General features: G+C 39.0%; 1 protein-coding gene across 1 annotated transcript in view; it reads left to right on the top strand.

The window, feature by feature from the left end:
• The window catches only part of CSTA (cystatin A), a 31,408-nt gene extending 15,284 nt beyond the window's left edge, over positions 1-16,124 (top strand). The window contains exons 2-3 of the mRNA XM_044666739.1: positions 13,496-13,597; positions 15,996-16,124. Coding sequence (XP_044522674.1) covers positions 13,496-13,597; positions 15,996-16,124 — 231 coding nt within the window. The remainder of the gene's footprint in view (positions 1-13,495; positions 13,598-15,995) is intronic.
• The last annotated feature ends 2,694 nt before the right edge of the window (positions 16,125-18,818 follow it).

Genomic DNA, 18,818 nt, shown 5'->3' with positions numbered 1-18,818 from the left:
CCCAATCAGTCACTTTTTTTAAACCCTTACCTTCCATTTTGGAGTCAATACTATGTATTGGATCCAAGGCAGAAGAGTGGTAAGGGTAGGCAATGGGGGTCAAGTGACTTGCCCAGGGTCACACAGCTGGGAAGTGTCTGAGGTCAAATTTGAACCTAGAACCTCCCATCTCTAGGACTGGCTCTCAATCCACTGAGCTACCCAGCTGCCCCCTGCCAATCAGTCACTTTTAATTGCCTTCAGTATCCTAAACTGCCATGATCTTCTCCCATTTTAATCCTCATTTCAGGATTAGTCTCAATGTCCATTTTGTTCTTCTCTTTGAATTCTGTGTGTTATTAGACCAAATAATAACCCCCCTCTTAAAAAATGATATTTTTCCATTACTTTTATTTTCCATAAACTCTTTTCCTCAAGGAAGCATTCCTTATAAAGAAGAATAAAAAAAGAAAAACATTTCAAAAAAAATCTAATCATCACATTCACCAAGCCCAAGGATTTTCACCATTCTGTACCCATAAGCTTCCACCTCTGCAAAGGTGGAATCAAAATTCTCTCTCCCTTGGAGTCTATATCATTGTTTTCATCTGGTTCTCCTATCTTTATAAACAATCTTTCTCTTTTTTTCTTCTTCCTCTGCCTTCTGCCCCTTAATTTTCAATATCTTTCTCTTCTCTCCTGGATCAATTCATTCTCTGGATGTCACCTCCTAAACAGAGGACTTCTTATCCTGGAGTAATCTCTGTTGTGAGGTCCAGTGTCCTGAGTGGTGACTCCCTAGCCTGGAACACCATTTCATGAGAAATCCCACCCATATTCAGTTCACTCTAGGCTCCATTCATTTTTTTATACTTCTCTCCTACTCTCTATCCATCTTGTACCCCAATGGTGACCTCTGCCTCTCCTTCCACTTCCACTTGTTAACATCCTTTTGTGTGTTGTCTCTCCTCTCTTGAGTGAAAGCTATCTGTCTCATTTGCTTATATTTGCATCACCCAGAACTTTGTACAATAACTAGAACATAGCAAATGCTTAAAAAATGCTTTCTCTATTCCTCTGTACTCACTTCCCTTCCCATCACTCCATTACTCCTAAGCTGACTGACTTCCAAATTCCAAATCTAGTTCTTTCCCCACAATCAAACTGAGATCCCTCAATTCTAGCTACCTATGAGCCATTTCCACTTAGACATGCTGCTGCCTGCTCAAACTCACCACGACCAAAAGTAAACTCAGAAGACTCCTGTAAACTAGCCCCTTTCTCATCTTCTCTGACTGTCGGCGGCACCGACAGTTCTTCCAATCACTTAGGTCCAAAACCTTAGACTCTTCTTTGATTCATCCTTCTCTTTTTTTATGGCCTATATCCAACTCACGAAGGAGTAGGAAAATTTTCCCTCAATGTCTTGTATATCTATCCATTCCTCCCTAGTCATATAGTCTGATCTCTTTTAGGTCTTCACCACCTCACTCTGGGATTACTTCACCAGCTGGCCTGTCAAGACTCACAGCTCTCCCCTATTAAATCTATGCTGTATGTGAACCTTCCTTAAATACTTCTACAAAACATCCCATCATTCTTCTAAAAAAAAAAGTTCCCCTCTTTTCTATTGAATCAAGTCTAAACTCCCCTGCCTGACTTTCCAGGCTCTCCTTGAGTCACTCTCTACTTACAACAACAATAAATTATTAATCACTTGTTACCTACAGACCATTATGCTAAGTAGTGAGGGAGAAGCCAGTTTCGATAAGATAGAGTCTCTGCCCTCCCAGAGAAGAAGCCTATTGTAGTGGAAAGAGCAATTAGAATTAAGGGACATATGTTCCAATCCCACCTCTGCCAATATGTGAAACTGGGCAAGTTTTTAAACCTTTCTGGGCCTGTTTGCTCACATATAAAATGAAGAGGGTCAAGCTAGATAATTTCTAAGATTTCTTCTAGCTCTAAATCTGTGTTTTATGATCGATTCTATCTAGTCATGAGAATGTATGTCTATTTCTGTCTCGTTTTTTTTGGTTGTTTGTTTTTGTCCTCCCACCCAACCCAAACCAGAATTCCTTCTCCTGTCTTCTCCCTGCTCCCCGATGAAATCCTGGCCCATCCATCAAGATCTCACAGAGCAATAATTACACTCTAGGTTGCTGCAGAGGCTAGAGGGCGATTGTGAAGGCAAGTGTGACTGGGTAAAGAGAATCCCCTCTTCAAGGAAAAAGAAGAGCTCTAGTGGCAATTTAGTCAGACCTCAGTCAGTTGTCTACCCAGAATGTTACCAGACTTAAGTCAGGACCCTAGGTTTCAGGCAGGTTAATGCCACATTCCATAAGAATCCCAGAAAAACAGTACTCAATAATGGATTGTATGGTGGGGAAATATGGCAGCTTATAGGATACTTTGTCCAGAATGTTCAAACGGGGTGTCTCACAGGCACCTCAAACTCAGTATGTCTAAAACTCAATTCATTTTCTGTTTCCCCAAACTCTTTTATCTTCCAGACTTCCCTATTTCTCTCTCCTTTTTTTTTTTAAAAGCCCTTACCTTCCAACTTAGAATCAATGCTAAGTATTGGCTCCAAGACAGAAGAGCAGTAAGGTCTAGGCAATTGGGGTTAAATGACTTGCCCAGGGTCACTCAGCTGGGACTTGTCTGAGGTCACATTTGAACCCAGGACCTGCTGTCCCTAAGCCTGGCTCTCTATCCCCTGAGACACTCAGCTGCCATCCCACCCACCATTTCTCTTAAAGGCACCACCATCTTTCAGTCTCCCAGGCTTGAAACCTTAGCAATACCCTCATCTCTCCATTCTCCCTCTTCCCAGTTATTAATCACTTGCGAAATCTTGCTGTTTCTATCTCCATAAATCCTTCACATTCCTACCCTTTCTTCCAGCTCATATAGCTACTGCCTAGGTTCATATTTACTCATCACCTCTTTTCTAGATTATTGCAATAGCTTCCTAATTGGTCTTCCTATCTGAAGCCTCTCACCACTCTAATCTATCCTTCATACTACTGCCAAAATAATTTTCTTTATGTGCAGGTTTGACGATGCCATTCCTTATTTAATTTTAAAGCCTCCCTATTGCCTCTAGGATAAAAATTTTAAATCCTCTGTTTAGTTTGTTTTGTTAACCCATGTCATCTGATTGATTTGATTGATTTAACCCAGACCATCTAAGAATTAATGTTTAGTATTAGTTCCCAGGAAGAAGAGTAGTGAGGGCTAGGTAACTAGGGCTAAGTGACTTGCCCAAGTCACAAAGCTAAGAAGTGTCTGAGGTCATATTTGAACCTAGGACTTCTCATCTCTACACCTGGCTCTCAATCCACTGAGCCACCTAGCTGTCTTGTATGCAGTCACACTGTGTTTCTATTTTGATCATTGCCAAGGCTAAAGAAGTTATCACCTAGGATTGATATTTCTGATGAGGAGCCTAGCTCTCTATCCACTGCTTAGGTTTTTAAAAACCTTTGCAGCCTAATTCCAACCTATTTTTCCAGCTTCATTCATTATCATTCAGTACTCTGCCATCCAGGCAAACTGGTTTTTTCTCTGTTCCTCATACACTCTTCCATCTCTTGTCTTTGCACTGGCTTTACTCATGCCTAGAATGCACTCCCTCTTTAGCTGTACTACATAGAATCCCTCCCTTATTTCAATTAAAGTATCACCTTCTACAGGAAGCCATCCTAACTCCCTCAAATGCTAATACCCTCTCCTTCCTAAACTACCTTGTATTTCATCTCTTCCCTCTTCCATTAGGCTATGCTTAATCTGCATATGGATGGTTTCATTCACTACATTTGCATCCTTAACACCTAGCATAGTGCCTGGCATATTAAAGGCACTTAATCAATACTCATTGATTAAGAATACAAATATCTACACGTGCACATAAATGTGTAAGGATATCTATGTGATTTCAAAATCTATACAGTGATTTCATTAGTGTGAGAAAGTCCTAGAGTGAAAATTCCTTCCATCAATGCAGATCAGAAACTCATGTATAACTTAGTCTTAAAAATTTATGGGAGGGGGGGCAGCTGGGTAGCTCAGTGGATTGAGAGCCAGGCCTAGAGACGGGAGGTCCTAGGTTCAAATCTGATCTCAGACACTTCCCAGCTGTGTGGCCCTGAGCAAGTCACTTGACCCCCATTGCCTAAAAAAAAAAAAAAAAAAATTATGGGAGGGGGATAGGAAGGTGACTCAGTGGATAGAGTGCCAGGCTTAGAAACGGGAGGTCCTAGGTTCAGATCTGGCCTCAGACACTTCCTAGCTCTGTGACCCTGGGTGAGTCACTTAACTCCAATTGCCTAGCCCTTGCTATGATTCTGTCTTAGAACCAAAACTCAGTATCAATTTTAAGATGGAAGGTGAGCATTTAAAAAAAAAAGTATAGTTAGAAATATTTGAATCTCTCAAAATACATTCCTTTCTGTATTACCCAGAATGCTTTTCCCTTTGTGTATGTTTGGGTCTTCACATAATTGTTTATAAGTTCTGAGGCTCCTCCCTCTCGCTGTCTTCTTCCTGGTTTAGGTGAGCTCCTTCTAGTTTTAATAATAAACTTTATAAATATTAAAGTTGGTGATATTGGATATCAATTTTAAAATCTATATTATTACCTATATTATATAATTATATATAATATATACCTATATAATATATAATATTATATATACATAATATAATATATAATATATATACCTATATTATATGATTATATATAATATTACCTATATTAATTTACCTATTTTGGTTTATTAAATACAGTTCTATATTACAATTATATATTTTTGTTATTTAAACTATAAATATCACGATATTATGTTGTTGTTTTTTCCTCAAAGTGACACACCACCCGAGTTATGCTCGGTTTTTTGGCGAATTTTGACACACCAAACTCAAAAGGTTGCCCATGACTGATCTACACTGTTTCTTACATCTGTGTATGTATCTCTGCATAAGAGTGTCAATGAATCTGTGTGTGTCTTCAAAGGCAGCTGAAGGTCCATTACAACAGCATCCTTCCCAGCAAATCCATTAGCTATTGTTTATTGTTTATTACTGTTTTATGCTTGTTTATTACTGTTTTATCAGTCCAAAACAAAGTCTGAGATGAACATTGATGTGTTATTTCCCTACTTAAGTATCTATTTCCTCATGTATAAATGAAGGAGTTAGATATGATGATTTCTAAGCCTGCTTCTGGCTCCAACATTCTGGGACTCCATTATTAGCTCTAGTTGGAGAAGGTCAGAAGTCTTTTAAATTATCTAGCTCAACTCTCTCATTTCATAAATGTGGAAACGGAGGCCCAAAGAAGTGAATCAGACAAGTACACATTCATCAAATGCCTTCTATGTGCCAGGCACTGTACTCAGTCCTCTGAATTCAGAGATAAAAGCAAAATAATTCCTGCTTTTAAGGAGTTGACATTCTAATGAGAAAGACAGCAATACATATATAGGCATATTCAAAATATGTTGTTCAGAGGGTTTTTTTCAGCTGTGTCTGACTCTTCATGACTCTCTGGAGTTTTCTTGTCAAAGATACTGGAGTGGTTTACCATTTTCTTCTCCAGCTCATTTTCCAGATGAGGAAACCAAGGCAAACAGGGTTAACTGTCTTGGCCAGGGTCACACAGCTAATAAGAGTCTGAGGCTAGATTTGAATTGAGGAAGATGAGTCTTCCTGACTCCAAGGCCCAGCACTCCATCCACTGTGCCATACAAAACATAGATAAAGGAAATACAAGGTAATCTTGGAAAGAAAGGCACCAGGAGCTACAGGCATCAGAAAAAGGACTTAACATTCAAGCTAAGTTGTGAAGGAAACCAGGGAGTCCAAAAGGAAGAGATGTAGAATATTTCAGGATGTGTAATGACTTACCCAGGGTCAAACGTTGGCAATTGCTCAACAAACATTTATTAAACACTGACTATATGCCAGGATCCTATTGAGCTCTGGGAATATAAAGACAAAAGTGAAACATTCTCTGCTCTCATGGAGTTTACATTCCCTTAGCAAGGACAAACTACTCATAAATAAAGTTATACAAATATACAGTCAGTTGGGATGGGGGGGAGATGCACTAGCAGCTGAGGGGTTCAGGCAAAGCTTCATATAGAAGCTTCCAGGAAAACAATTTTGAAAGGGAGTCATGATCTTAAACAACAAACAAATTGGTTTTCTGTTTTCCAGTCCAATATTCTTTCCATTTCATGTCATCTTATACCCTCTGCTCTAGTAGTTAAACTGACTTATCAAACTGAAAATTACAATTAGAACATTTCTGGAAAAGATTCAACCCTGTAAATGTACAGGGAGTCTTGAGTGTCACGAATCGGATTGGTCTTATTGTGGATTTGTGTGTGGAAATTTCTATGTGTAAATCACTATGGATATATTTACTCTGTATCTATTTATATGTGTACACACCCAGGTAATAAATGTATGAACATGTGGTTATCTGATGCAACTTTGTGCTAGAGACTTCTTCCTGATGTGGACTCAAGGCTTGGATACATTTTGGATACTTCTTTGGTTTGTTGGCATTTTGCCCTAACCCAGATGACCTGGAAACTTCAGTATGTACTATTTCTCAGGGAGAGGCAGAAGCTCTCTCTCTAGCTCTCTCTCTCTCTCTCTCTCTCTCTCTCTCTCTCTCTCTCTCTCTCTCTCTCTCCTTTCTCTTCCTGTTTCTCTCTCCCTCCCTCCCCTGTCTCTTTCTGTCTTTCTCCCTCTCTCTCTCCCTCTCTTCTTTCTCTTCCTGTTTCTTTCTCCTTCCCTCTCTCCCCTCCCTCCTTCTCTGCCTCCCACCCTCTCTCTCTACCTCCCTCTTCTCTCTCCTTCTTTCTTTTGTTCTCTTCTTTCTCTTCCTGTTTCTCTCTCCTTCCCTCTCTCCCCTCCCTCCTTCTCTGCCTCTCTTCCCCTCTCTACCTCCCTCTTCTCTCTCTCTCTCCTTTTCTCTTCCCGTTTTTCTCTCCCTTCTCTCCCCCCTTCTCTTTCTCTTTGTCTCTCTCCCTCCCTCCCTCCCTTCTCCCACCTCCAATTTTTATCTGAGCCATTTTTTCTGGCTTCTTCTCTGTCCTTCCTTCCAAAGCCACATTACATTCTTTCAAATGCCACCACCACCCCTATTGACAGAGTCAAAAGACAGAAAAAAGAAGCCTTCTGAGGAAGAAATCCAAACGATCAGGAGTCAGATGAAAAAAATGCTCAGAATCACAAATAATCAGAAAAATGCAAATGAAAGCATTCTGAATTTTCACCTCACACCTGTCAGGCACAGTTGACCGGAACAAAGGAAAGTGGCAAATTCTGGAAAGGTCGTGGGGAAAAAAATCTTTTTTAATATGCCATATTTAGAGGAAGAAGTGAGCTGTGGGGAAAGCAGATTCACATTTATGTATGTAATCTTCTTTTGCTCCTTACAGAGAAAAACGCTCATCTTATTTTGTTAAGGTGCTTGTTAAGGTCAGAATAAAAAGGGAAAGGAAAAAAGAAAAAAACAAGGGGGAGAGGAAAGAGCAAAGAATGGTCTTTCCCAGCAGTCAGTTAGCTAGTCATCATATTTTGTACCTTTTTCCTGTTTGGGGAGTTAGTTACACCCTTTCCCTGAGCCGTGGGTTACTCCTCCTTTATTATAGAATGGGGGTGACTATAGGTTCTCCAAAACTATGCCAGTGGGATGTAAGCTTTAACAGAACCTACCTAGCTGGAAAGGTCTGGTGACCAACTGTATGTCTGGTGACCAAGGAGCAGCCCACGTTAGTTATGAAAGGTCCATTATCAGAAGAACGATACCAGGTGTGTGTGTGTTGGCCACGGCAACTCATAAAGACCATCTGCGGCATAGCTGGCATCTCCGTAGGCAGAGGCTATACCCACACTGACGAAGTCATGTAAGCTGGAAGCACAGTCTCCTAACTTCCTCTCTGTGATTCTAAGCCCCTGGGTCTGCCTTTCTGCAGGAAATGACTGACAGCAATGACTCCTGGACTATCCAAGAGAGTCTGTGCTTGTATAAGAGCACAGATTAGGGGGAGAAGTGAGTCGTTAGGACGATTTATCACTGGTTGCAGAGGGGAGGTGTAGGGTGAGAGAGGCAGTGCGGGGGCACAGAGCTGAGGTCCACAGACCTTAAGTCTGATGACACACTGTACTGTAGTGTATGAAGGATGCTGGGGGAAATGTCCTCTTGTTATTTCTCCAACTCTTGCTTGCTTAGAAATTTTTTTAACTTAATCTTTTGTAATGAATGAATATCTATTTTCTCTCTTCCCCCTAAAAATCTTTATTGAAAACAAAATAAAACCCTGGCAACCAATATGCATAGTGTTGAAAGAAAAATCTTCCTTAGGACTTCACCCTGAAGAAATCAGACAGAAAAAAATGTAGCAAAAGTTTATTATTGGGGGGACAGGGGGGCTCAGTGCATTGAGAGTCAGACCCAGAGATGGGAGATCCTGGGTTCAAATGTGATCTCAGACACTTCCTAGCTGTGTGACCCTGGGCAAGTCACTTTACCCCCATTGCCTAGCCTTTACTGCTCTTCTGCCTTGGAACTAAAACATACTATTGATTCTAAGATGGAAGGGAAGAGTTTAGAAAAAAAGTTTATTATTACATTAAAGGTATACTATGCATAGCCTAGGCTCAGGCTGCTGTAACCTTTTTTTTTTTTTTTAAAACTCTTACAGTCTTTATATCTTTATATCAGCCGTGTGTAATAAGAATTTTGAACCCCAGTACTTTCTCTCCCAGCATCCCACTTTCGTTCTCATATTACATCCTTATGTTTTAAGGGCATAATTAGGAAACACAACTTAGGAAAGAAATTATTTATTATTAAACAGCTACTATGTGCCAGGCATAGTGCTAAGTGCTTTACAGACATGATCTCATTTGATCAACAAGCCTGGGAGGAAGGTGTTATTATAATTCCTATTTTGTAACTGAAGAAACTGAGGCAAAAAGAGATTAATTGACTTACTCAGGGTCACAGAGCTAATAAGTGTCTGAGGTCAGATTTGACTCAGGTCCTCTGGACTAAAGACTCAGTGCTCTACCTATTGTGTCAGTTCTGTGAGCTGGACAGCACTGGATCAGGAATGCTTTGTGGGAGATAACCTTGGTGGGGAGGGTTTTCTCCTTCCCACCTCCATCTCCAATACTGTGGACCAGATCAAAGATGGATACAGCTAGTCCCTCAAGGGAGAAAGCATGAAGGAGTATTATTCATCCCCCTACCCCAGGAGAAAAGAGTACTACCTATGGACTCAAGAAAGGAGCAGACCTTGAGCCATCAGTCTAGGAGCCTGCCCAGCAGAGACAATGCATCCAAGGAGATGATGGTCTGTAGAGATCTAGGGAGAGAAACGACTTCAGGTCAGGTTGTACCATGGAGTTACACATGGAGTACCAGTTGTGAGTTACCCTTGACCACAATGGTATTGGGGTACACCTATAGGATGAATGTGGAAAAGATAATTTATTTGATTATAAAAAACAAACAACTCTCAGTTACTCCCAGTCACCTCTAGGATAGAATACAACTCCTTAGCCTAAAACCATGGCAATCTGATTGCAACCTACCTTTCCCGCTTTCTGAAAGAAGCCTCTACAGGCTTCCTGGATCTTAGTGCCTTCCCCCTGAGAATATTTCCAGTTTATCCCTCTCAATATCATTTGTACCTAGTTTACATGTTGTTTCCCCATTACAGAGAGCTCCTTGAGAGAAGGGGCTGGTTTTTGCCTTTCTTTGTAACCACCACACTTAACCCAGTGCCTGATACATAACAGGAAATTAATTAATGCTAATTAACTGAACTGAAAGTCCAACTTTATTTCACATGACTCCCTTTCCTGCCTAGAGGAACAACCAGCTTATTCCCTAAACTTAACATCTTTAAACTCCCTAAACGCCAATATCTTCCATCTTCTGCTTACAGAAATTTGTACAAACTGTCCCTCCACCCCCATGGCTAGAATGAATTCCCTCTTCAACTCTGCCTCCCAGAATTCTAATATTTTTCAGGGCTTAGTTCAGATACTCTCTTCTTCCCTCAGTTGTTAGTATTCTCTCACTTTTCAAATTAACTTCTTTTTATGTATTAGTGTGCCTGGTGTATCCCCAAGTAGAACATAAACTCCTGGAGAGTTACTTTTGTTTTTCTGGACTATAGTAAGTAGATGCTGTTAACTAGGAAAAACACAGAACCACTAAAATGGTCAGAAAAACAAATCTTTAATTAGGTAAGAGACAAGTTCTTAATATTCAGCCACCACATAGTCAAGGGCTTAAAAAAATCACAGAGTCAAGAGCTCTGGGACTCTGGGAACAGTGTCTCTGAGAGAATGTACTGCCAAAGATGATTCTCCAAAGAGTAACAAAACTTGGGGGTCTTATATACCTTTTGGGGGAACAAAGGACAGGGAAGGAAGACTGATTAGTTCTATATTGGATACAAGGAAAGGAGCTCAGGGCTTGACTGCCAGGAAGAGGCTGATGCTTTGCACTAGCTGCAAAAGATGTTTCCAAGAACACAAATCATATAACGATGGAAAAACATCCTAAATTAATTAATTAATTATTTTTTTCCAGCCAGGGGCTGGACTACCCATAAACTTTTAAAATTATGCAAGGATATCTAAGGCTGGATTGACTACTACTCTTATCTAAACTGGGATTATTAAGTACCTCAAAGTCTATTGTTCAATTCATACGTAGGGTCAGTCAGGTCACTCAGGTCAGTCAGTTCTCCCAGAGCAATTTCCTAAAGGACAAGGGGCAAACTTGGTTTTCCAGAAATAGAGTTGACAATACTTTAAAAATCTTTTTTAAACTTAAATCTCTTACTTGTTCATCTCTCTTTTGATTTTTTTCCTCCTTCTTTCTGTGTTTCTGTTCACCTCTTTTTCCCGTTCTCTGTTCCTATCCATTTTCATGGTGGAAAACAAATTACTTCTCTCTGTGACTCAGTTTTTTTGTAAAATGGGAATGTAGTACTCATGTTACCCCTCTTCATAACATTGCTGTGAAGGACACATTTTTAAATAGCAAAGTTTTGTATGAATTTGAGTTATTATAATTTTAATTCTTGAGTGTTTTGATCTTTGGAGAACTAAGTAAAGTAATTCCAAAGCTATTTTGTCCCGTAGAGATGACTCAGGGCCACAAAAAGCTTGTAACTCATTATCTGAGGTTTGGGTCCTGATTCATATACTTACGGTGTGAATCTGAGGAGGAAACATCTTCTAGCCAGAAAAAAAAAAAAAAGTAAATTTAGATTCAAAGAAATGGAAACATCAAATACCCAATTTTCCTTATTTGGGAGGCTGAGAATGGTGATAGGACACTAGATGATTTGAGAAAGAATGTATTAACCTTGGGGTTTACAATTGCTATCCTTGCTGTCTCAGGAATTGCCAAAGGTCAGATTTGTTCCAATGGGGTGTTTTCTCTGTAGTTAATACCATGGGAATATTCTGGTGGGACAGGAGGTTTCTAAGATGGTAGAGACCTCCTCCTAAATAGACAGGTTTAGCCTGCTGTTGAATAAAATACAGTCCGAGAATATCTTTCTATACAACACCATAGTTCCATTTCTTTGACCTCTAAGGACACTAGATAGATAGATATGCATATATATGTGTGTGTGTTGGTGGTGGAGGGGGTATAAACTTCAAAATAGGTGTGTATGTGTATCTCTCTTTGTTCTGAACATTGCTACCAAACTGGCAGCTGTCCATCAGCTGATGCTAATTAAATGTTTTATTTTCTAGTCATGCCTCTTGATTTATTGAATTCTTAAGTTGATGTCAAATGAGTTAATGTAAATAAAATGTTTTGCAAATTGATAGAAGTGCACCTGAAATTTGGGTAACAAAATAAGTCTTTTTCTTCTCCAGGTTAAACAGAGGGATTATTTTATGTTTTAATCTGTGTATTCCCAGTACCTAGAGCATATTAGGTATTTAATAAATGCTTGTTGATTGCTTGATTAGCATGGAGAAGATTCATGGGAGTCATGATAGCAGTCTTCAGAGACTTGAAAGGATAGGGGAGGATGATGTTCGGTTCCAGGAAGCAGAGCCAGTAGCAATGGGTAGAAGTTGAAAAGAAGCAAATTTAAGCTTGAAATAAAGAAAACCTTTTTTAATAAGTAGAGCTATCTAAAAGTGAAATGAGAAAGTCATGAAGTCATAAATCTAGAGTTGGAAAAGGGACCTCAGAGGCTATTCAGTCCAACCTCTTCATTTTACAAGAGGAAACTTAGGCCCTCTGTGACTTATACAATGTCACATATGTAGTATCAGAGACAGGATTGGAACTCAGGTGCTCTAACTCCAGAGGCAGTATTCTTTACTGTGCCATTGTCTCTCCTCATTGGAAGTCTTCAAACAAAGGCTGGATAAGCATAGGATCACAGACTTTATTTTTTTTTTAATTTTATTTTTTAGAAAAAAATTTTTTCCATGGTTACATGATTCATCTTCTTACTCTCTCCCCCAACACACACACACACCCGTAGCTGACACACATTTTCACTGGTTTCGTCATGTGTCATCGAGGATCACAGACTTTAAAGTTGGAAGAGAGTTTCAAGGTCTAGTCAGACCTCTTTATTTTATAGGGAAGGAAACTGAAGCCCCAGAAATGGATGATTTGTTTAAGGTCACACAAGATACAACCATGATTTGAACCCAAGGCCACTGGACACAAATCCAGCACTTTGTCCACTGTACCACACTGCCCTTCAACTTCTTAAAGGTGTCATATATTAGAGGTTATTCATAGGACTAGGTATAAATTAGCCACTATCCAACAAATAGGCAGCTAAGTGGGACAGTGAGGGTTCTAGGCCTGGAGTCAGAAAGACTCATCTTCATAAATTCAACTCTGGCCTCAGACACTAACCAGACTCTGGGCAAATCACTTAACCCTGTTAGCCTCAGTTTCCCCATCTGTAAAATGAGCTGGAAAAGGAAATGGCAAACTACTCCACTATCTTTGCTGAGAAAAAAAATCCAAATGGGGTCACAAAGAGTAAGACGCAACTGGAAAATTACTGAACTTGTGAATACCTTCCAACAAGATTCTATATTAGGCTACTTAGCAACTCAGATTTATAGAATCCTTATCAGAAGATGGGCATTACATTCTCAGAGGGAATACTTGCCTCCCATTACTTGAGTGGTCAATCAATCATTTAGTTCTAGATTCGAGGAAATCATTGCTGTTGTCATTGATACTTTCTTCCTTTTGAAATGATCTTTTATATATTTGGCATTTATTAATTTTGGTAAATATTGTATTCCTCAGTAGAATGTGCTTGTGACACAGAGTAGGCAACACAATGGATTTTTAAAAATCATTTATTAACTATTTAATGAATTATGCGGGGAGGGGAGTTTGACTAAGTGAGTAGACCAGATCTAATTTTACTTTCAGTTAATCGCTAAATTTTTACCTTCCTCTCTTTATCTCAAGGTAAAGCCACAATATGAAGAAAAGTCCAATGAAGAATGCGAGAAATTTGAAGCTATATGTTTCAAATCTCAAATGGTTGCTGGGGTCATTTACTTTGTAAAGGTAAGTGTTTTAACAAATCATTTAGCTCTAACGTACTCCATTCATTTTTATTTCTATTTGGATATCCATAGAAAGTATTGAAACCATCTGTCTGCTTTCCATTTGAATAACTAGAGAAAATAAAGTGTGTCTGCCCCAGAGGAAATACAAAGTGATAGCAGGGTAACCAAGAAAAAGTGAAGAAGGCAGAAAGAAGGAAAGGACTTTGGGAAGAGATTCATGTCAACCTGGGGAGAGGAGAACTAACATAGAAGGTTTTGCCCTCGTATTGAACCTGAGAGATGGCAACCAAACATTGGATGATGAAGTGAAATGGAAGGAGAGAAGGAGAGGAAAAAAGAATAATACTCTCCCTATCCCCCTTATTTTGTGTAGCCAGGCAACTAGAGAGCAGTAAAGCTGAGGTGGGATTTATGGAGTTTCTCATGTTTACAACTGTGACTCTGGAGAATTTACATATTTAGAATTCAAATTCAAGACAGTAGATTCTGTTATTAAAAGTTAGTTGTTTGGGTATTCAAAAAATCAAGTGCTTAACAACCTAGAATTGGGGACCAGATTCTGGTACAGCTGCTAACCAGTTACTTGGGGATCTTGAACAAGGGAAAGAAAGGGTATTGGGGTGAGGGGACAGGTGAAAATAAGCATTTAATTAGGAGTTAGTATGTGCTACACTATGCTAAGCTCTTTATAAATGTTATCTTATTTGATCCTCACAACAAACTGATGAGGTAGGTGCTATGTCCTCATTTTACAGTTAAAAAAACAGAGGCAGACAAGAAATGTCTTGAGGCTACAATTGAAATCAAGTCTTCCTAACTCCAGGCCTATCATTCTATCCATTGCACCTCCTTGCTCCGTCACAAGTAACAAGTTCTGGACAAGTAACTAACCTTACTGGGCCTTAATTTCCTCAACTACAAAATGAGTAGATTAGACAAAAGCCACTTCCAGCGCTAAATTGTGATCTTAAAATCTAACAGTAGAATGATATTGGTGCCTACCTGAATATTATTATTCATTGAATCTGTGTGGGTCCAGTTTCCTTAGCTTTAAAAATAAAACTAAATGACTTCTGAGATAATTTTTTTGTTTCAAAGCATGAAAAGGCTCACTTATAGGCCAAAATAAAACTATAAAACTCATTTCAGAGTCTAAGTCTATACTTCTCAGTGTGTCAGGAAAATCTCCAAGTCAATAAATTGCAGATCCTTGTTTATCTGCATTGATGTAAGAGTTTCCTTAAAAGGAGTTTCTTACTTTGACAAAATCAGTTTTAGAACAATTGCAAAAAAAAAAAAAAAAAAAAAAAGAGTTCCAGCTCTACTATTTTGTGGTTCTATAGGGGTTTAAAATTTGAAGCAACAAGGGGGCAGCTGGGTAGCTCAGTGGAGTGAGAGTCAGGCCTAGAGACAGGAGGTCCTAGGTTCAAACCCGGCCTCAGCCACTTCCCAGCTGTGTGACCCTGGGCAAGTCACTTGACCCCCGTTGCCCACCCTTACCACTCTTCCACCTATGAGACAATACACCGAAGTACAAGGGTTTAAAAAAAAAAAAAATTTGAAGCAACAAAATTTTTTTAATGAGAACATCTAAATAAATTGCGACATTGATTTAACGTAATGGTGCTGTGAGAAATAATGAATACAGTGTAGGAACATTTCTTTGTATTGATGCAAACTAAAGTAAGCAGAATCAAGAGAACTATATACTGTACAGAATGACTAAGACAACATAATGGGAAAGAAACAACAATTTGATCAAAAATGAATGCCAGGAATTTATAATGATCAATTATAAAAAGTAGGAAAGAAACTATCTTTGTGATCTATGGATTGGGGAGGAATTCATGATCAAACAAGGGAGAGAGAAGATCACAAAAGATAAATTGGACGGTTTTGATTATATAAAATGTAAGGGGTTTTGTATGAATAAAATCAATGCACTTAAAATTAGAAAGGGAACAATTACCCAGAAAAAAATAATCCTTACATCAAGTTTCTGTGGTCTCATTTCCAAGATATTTAAGGAGTTGATTCAAATTTATAAGAACAAGAGCAATTCCCCACTTGATAAATGGTCAAAGGAGATACCGGAAGTCCTCAAAGGAAGAAACCCAAGCTATTGTCTCCTACCCAGAATAGAATATTTCCAGTGTTTGAAATTCAAGGAGCATGAGAACTGAAATTGTTACCTGATCTTTTTAGCCTGGTTGCTAAGCAATTTTCTTATGACTATGAAAATAATCAGCCATTTCCCGGTATCATAAAATCTCAGAGTTAAAATGGACCTCGGAGGTCATCTAATCAAACTCCTCCATAAAACAAGAATGCCTTAGAGGTGAGACATTCTGGATTGGAATCCAAATAACTGATTCTCAACTTCTCTTTACTTGCAGGTAGCTATTGGGAACGATCAGTATGTACATTTGAAAATATTCAAACCTCTCCCTCAAAAGAATGAGTCCATGAAACTACTGGACTACCAGACTGGCAAAACTGAGGAGGATGAACTGACTTACTTTTAGAGGCGCAGTCCAGAAGGCATTTGGTTGCTTTCATGAGCATCCTGTATCAATAAGTGCAATTGGAATGAAATATGGATCTTTTAAAAGTAGATTTTGACTTGGATGATTGGTTAGTTTTAATCAACTTTTTTCTTTCTTTATTCTTTGTTCTAAGGGATGACTTACCAGATAAAAGGAGTAGAAAGGATATATTCAGTAGTGAAGTGATTTAAAAACAAAAGTTATCAATTAAAATTTTAAAACTGATTCTGAAATTATTTGCTTTAAATCATTTCACATCTGAGCTTATTCCATAGCAGATACTGGCTTTCCATAGAGAATTAGGTTTGACAGAGACTCCCGTGATAGGTGAAAATCTGCAAAGTAGCGATGTATTTATTTCATTATTTATATATATTTTAAGGCTTTATAAACCCTTCCCACTCTCCTATAAACCTTTTCCACCCTCTTATAAATACTTCATATGCTCTTAAACACTTTCTGAATGTATGGGCACAATGCAGGAGAGTAAATAGACTGATGCTACAGTCACTGAGCCAGTCACACTCAGGATACAGAACACAGCACTGTGGTTGGTCTCCTTTTATTCCATCAGCCATGTACAATCTCACAGTTGGCAAACCTGCACAAGAGGTAGTGGCGTACTGCATTTCCATTGTTACAATACGGTATTCATCTGCAAAATCCCACTATGTAATGAAAACTCCACAAAACAGAATTAGACATATATATATTTTTAAATCCTCAATACAATGAAGCTGCAATAAGTGAACTGCGATATAGCAAGGGACAACTGTAAAATTTTAAGTATTTATTAGTAAAGTGAGAAAAAGATAAATTTACTTTAATCTAATTTAAGTAGGATCAGGTCCCAGATTCAGCCTGTGCAGTGCCCCTCCATGCCATCTCTTGCCAGATTGCATGTAAGACAAAAGCCACCAGGACTGCTCAGAAAAGGAGTCAGACCAGGGAGAGGGAAGGGAGCAAAGAGAGCAACTGAACTTCCTGGGCTGGCTTTTCGTACCTAAGTTCCTCCCCTGAATCCTTCTACTGGCTAATGGCCTTCATGTGTCATGCCTCCTGATCTCCATGGGGCTATGACATCCTCACATCAGGACTCTCATCATGAATCCTTCTGGGACTGGACTGGGTTGAAGATCCCTCAGATATTTAATTCACACAGTTGGCTGATTATTTTTTATAGTACTAAGAAAACTGCTTGGTAACCAGGTTAAAAAAAAATCAAGGAACAATTTCTGTTCTTGAATTTTAAAGACTGGGAATGCTCTTTTCTGGATAAGAGAAAAGAAGTGATCCAAACTGCTTTATTACCAATTTTCAGGATATCTAGTCTTCTCACCATAGTCTGACTCTCTTCACCATTTCTAGAGCTCATGATCCTTGAATCCTTTCTTCCACCCTAGAGTAGCTGTCCCCTTATATCTGTGACTATCTAAAAGCAGATTAAGGTGGCTGAGGTTGAAATGACAGCTATTCTCTGTACTAATGAATGGTATTTTCCTGTCAGCAATAGTACCACCTAGATGATTTCAATGCATTTCCTCATCATAAAAAAGTTGGATACCCCTGTCCTTTAGGAATTTCCTTTTAAGTTGTTCCTTAGCTAATATCTTATTTAAACATTGTCTTTCCCCCAATACTTGCCATAGTCCTTTCTACTTTCTCAGCTGGTGCTCAAAGATTCTTGATAGACCCACCTTAAGAGAAAGAACTGTTAAGAGTCAGACACAGATCAAAGCACACTATCTTCCACATAAGTTTATTTATGGTTTTATTTTGAGGTTTTGATTTGATATGAGTATTCTCTTATAACAACGACCAATATAGAAGTATGTTTTGCATGATAATACATGTATAACCCAGATCAAATTTCTTACCATCTCCAAGAGGTGGGGAGGGAAGGGAAGAAAGGAAACATTTTGGATCCATAAAAAACATGTGGAAAATTGTTATTACATGTACTGGGAAAACAAAATATCTTTGAATTTTTTTAAAAGGCTCCCCCACCCCAAATTCTTGATAGAAGCAATTTCCTCACATAGGGTTGTGCTCACCTACTCTGGGAAAAAGCTGGAAGCTTTATTGCCCCCCAATCTAGTATAGTGACTCAAGAGTAAATGGACAAGATGCACATTTTTTTTAGTTTTCTTCTGTCCATTTTTCACTAAACGAAGTTGTGTTTTTTTGTTTTTTGTTTTTTATAAAACCCTTACCTTCCATCAAGGCAGAAGAGTGGTAAGGGTAGGCAATGGGGGTCAAGTGACTTGCCCGGGGTCACACAGCTGGGAAGTGTCTGAGGCCAGATTTGAACCTAGGACCTCCCATCTCTAGGCCTGGCTCTCAATCCACTGAGCCACCGAGTTGCCCCCACTAAGAGAAGTTTTGAACACTTAGGGTATCTATTATAGCACTACCACCTTGACATTGTGTCCTTCCTGTATCCACACATCTCCAAATGACATTTCAATATCCCAGATCTACTCTGAGCTGTCTAGCTGGTGTTCCCAGTTTCTTCTCCTGGTGCTTCTTCTTTCTGCTGTTCCCTTTAGATTTTCACCAGGGGAGGGCTTTGGCCTTTTATTTTCCTTAATATGTTAGGTTCACCTAGAAAGATTAGGAAGCATTCTCTTACTATGGTAACATTTCCCTCCTACGCTCTATATTCATTTGTCT

This window comes from Gracilinanus agilis, chromosome 3 (assembly GCF_016433145.1).
Source record: "Gracilinanus agilis isolate LMUSP501 chromosome 3, AgileGrace, whole genome shotgun sequence".
Lineage (NCBI taxonomy): Eukaryota > Metazoa > Chordata > Mammalia > Didelphimorphia > Didelphidae > Gracilinanus > Gracilinanus agilis.
Note: the sequence above shows the minus strand (reverse complement) of the source record. Positions and strands in the feature narration are given on the sequence as shown.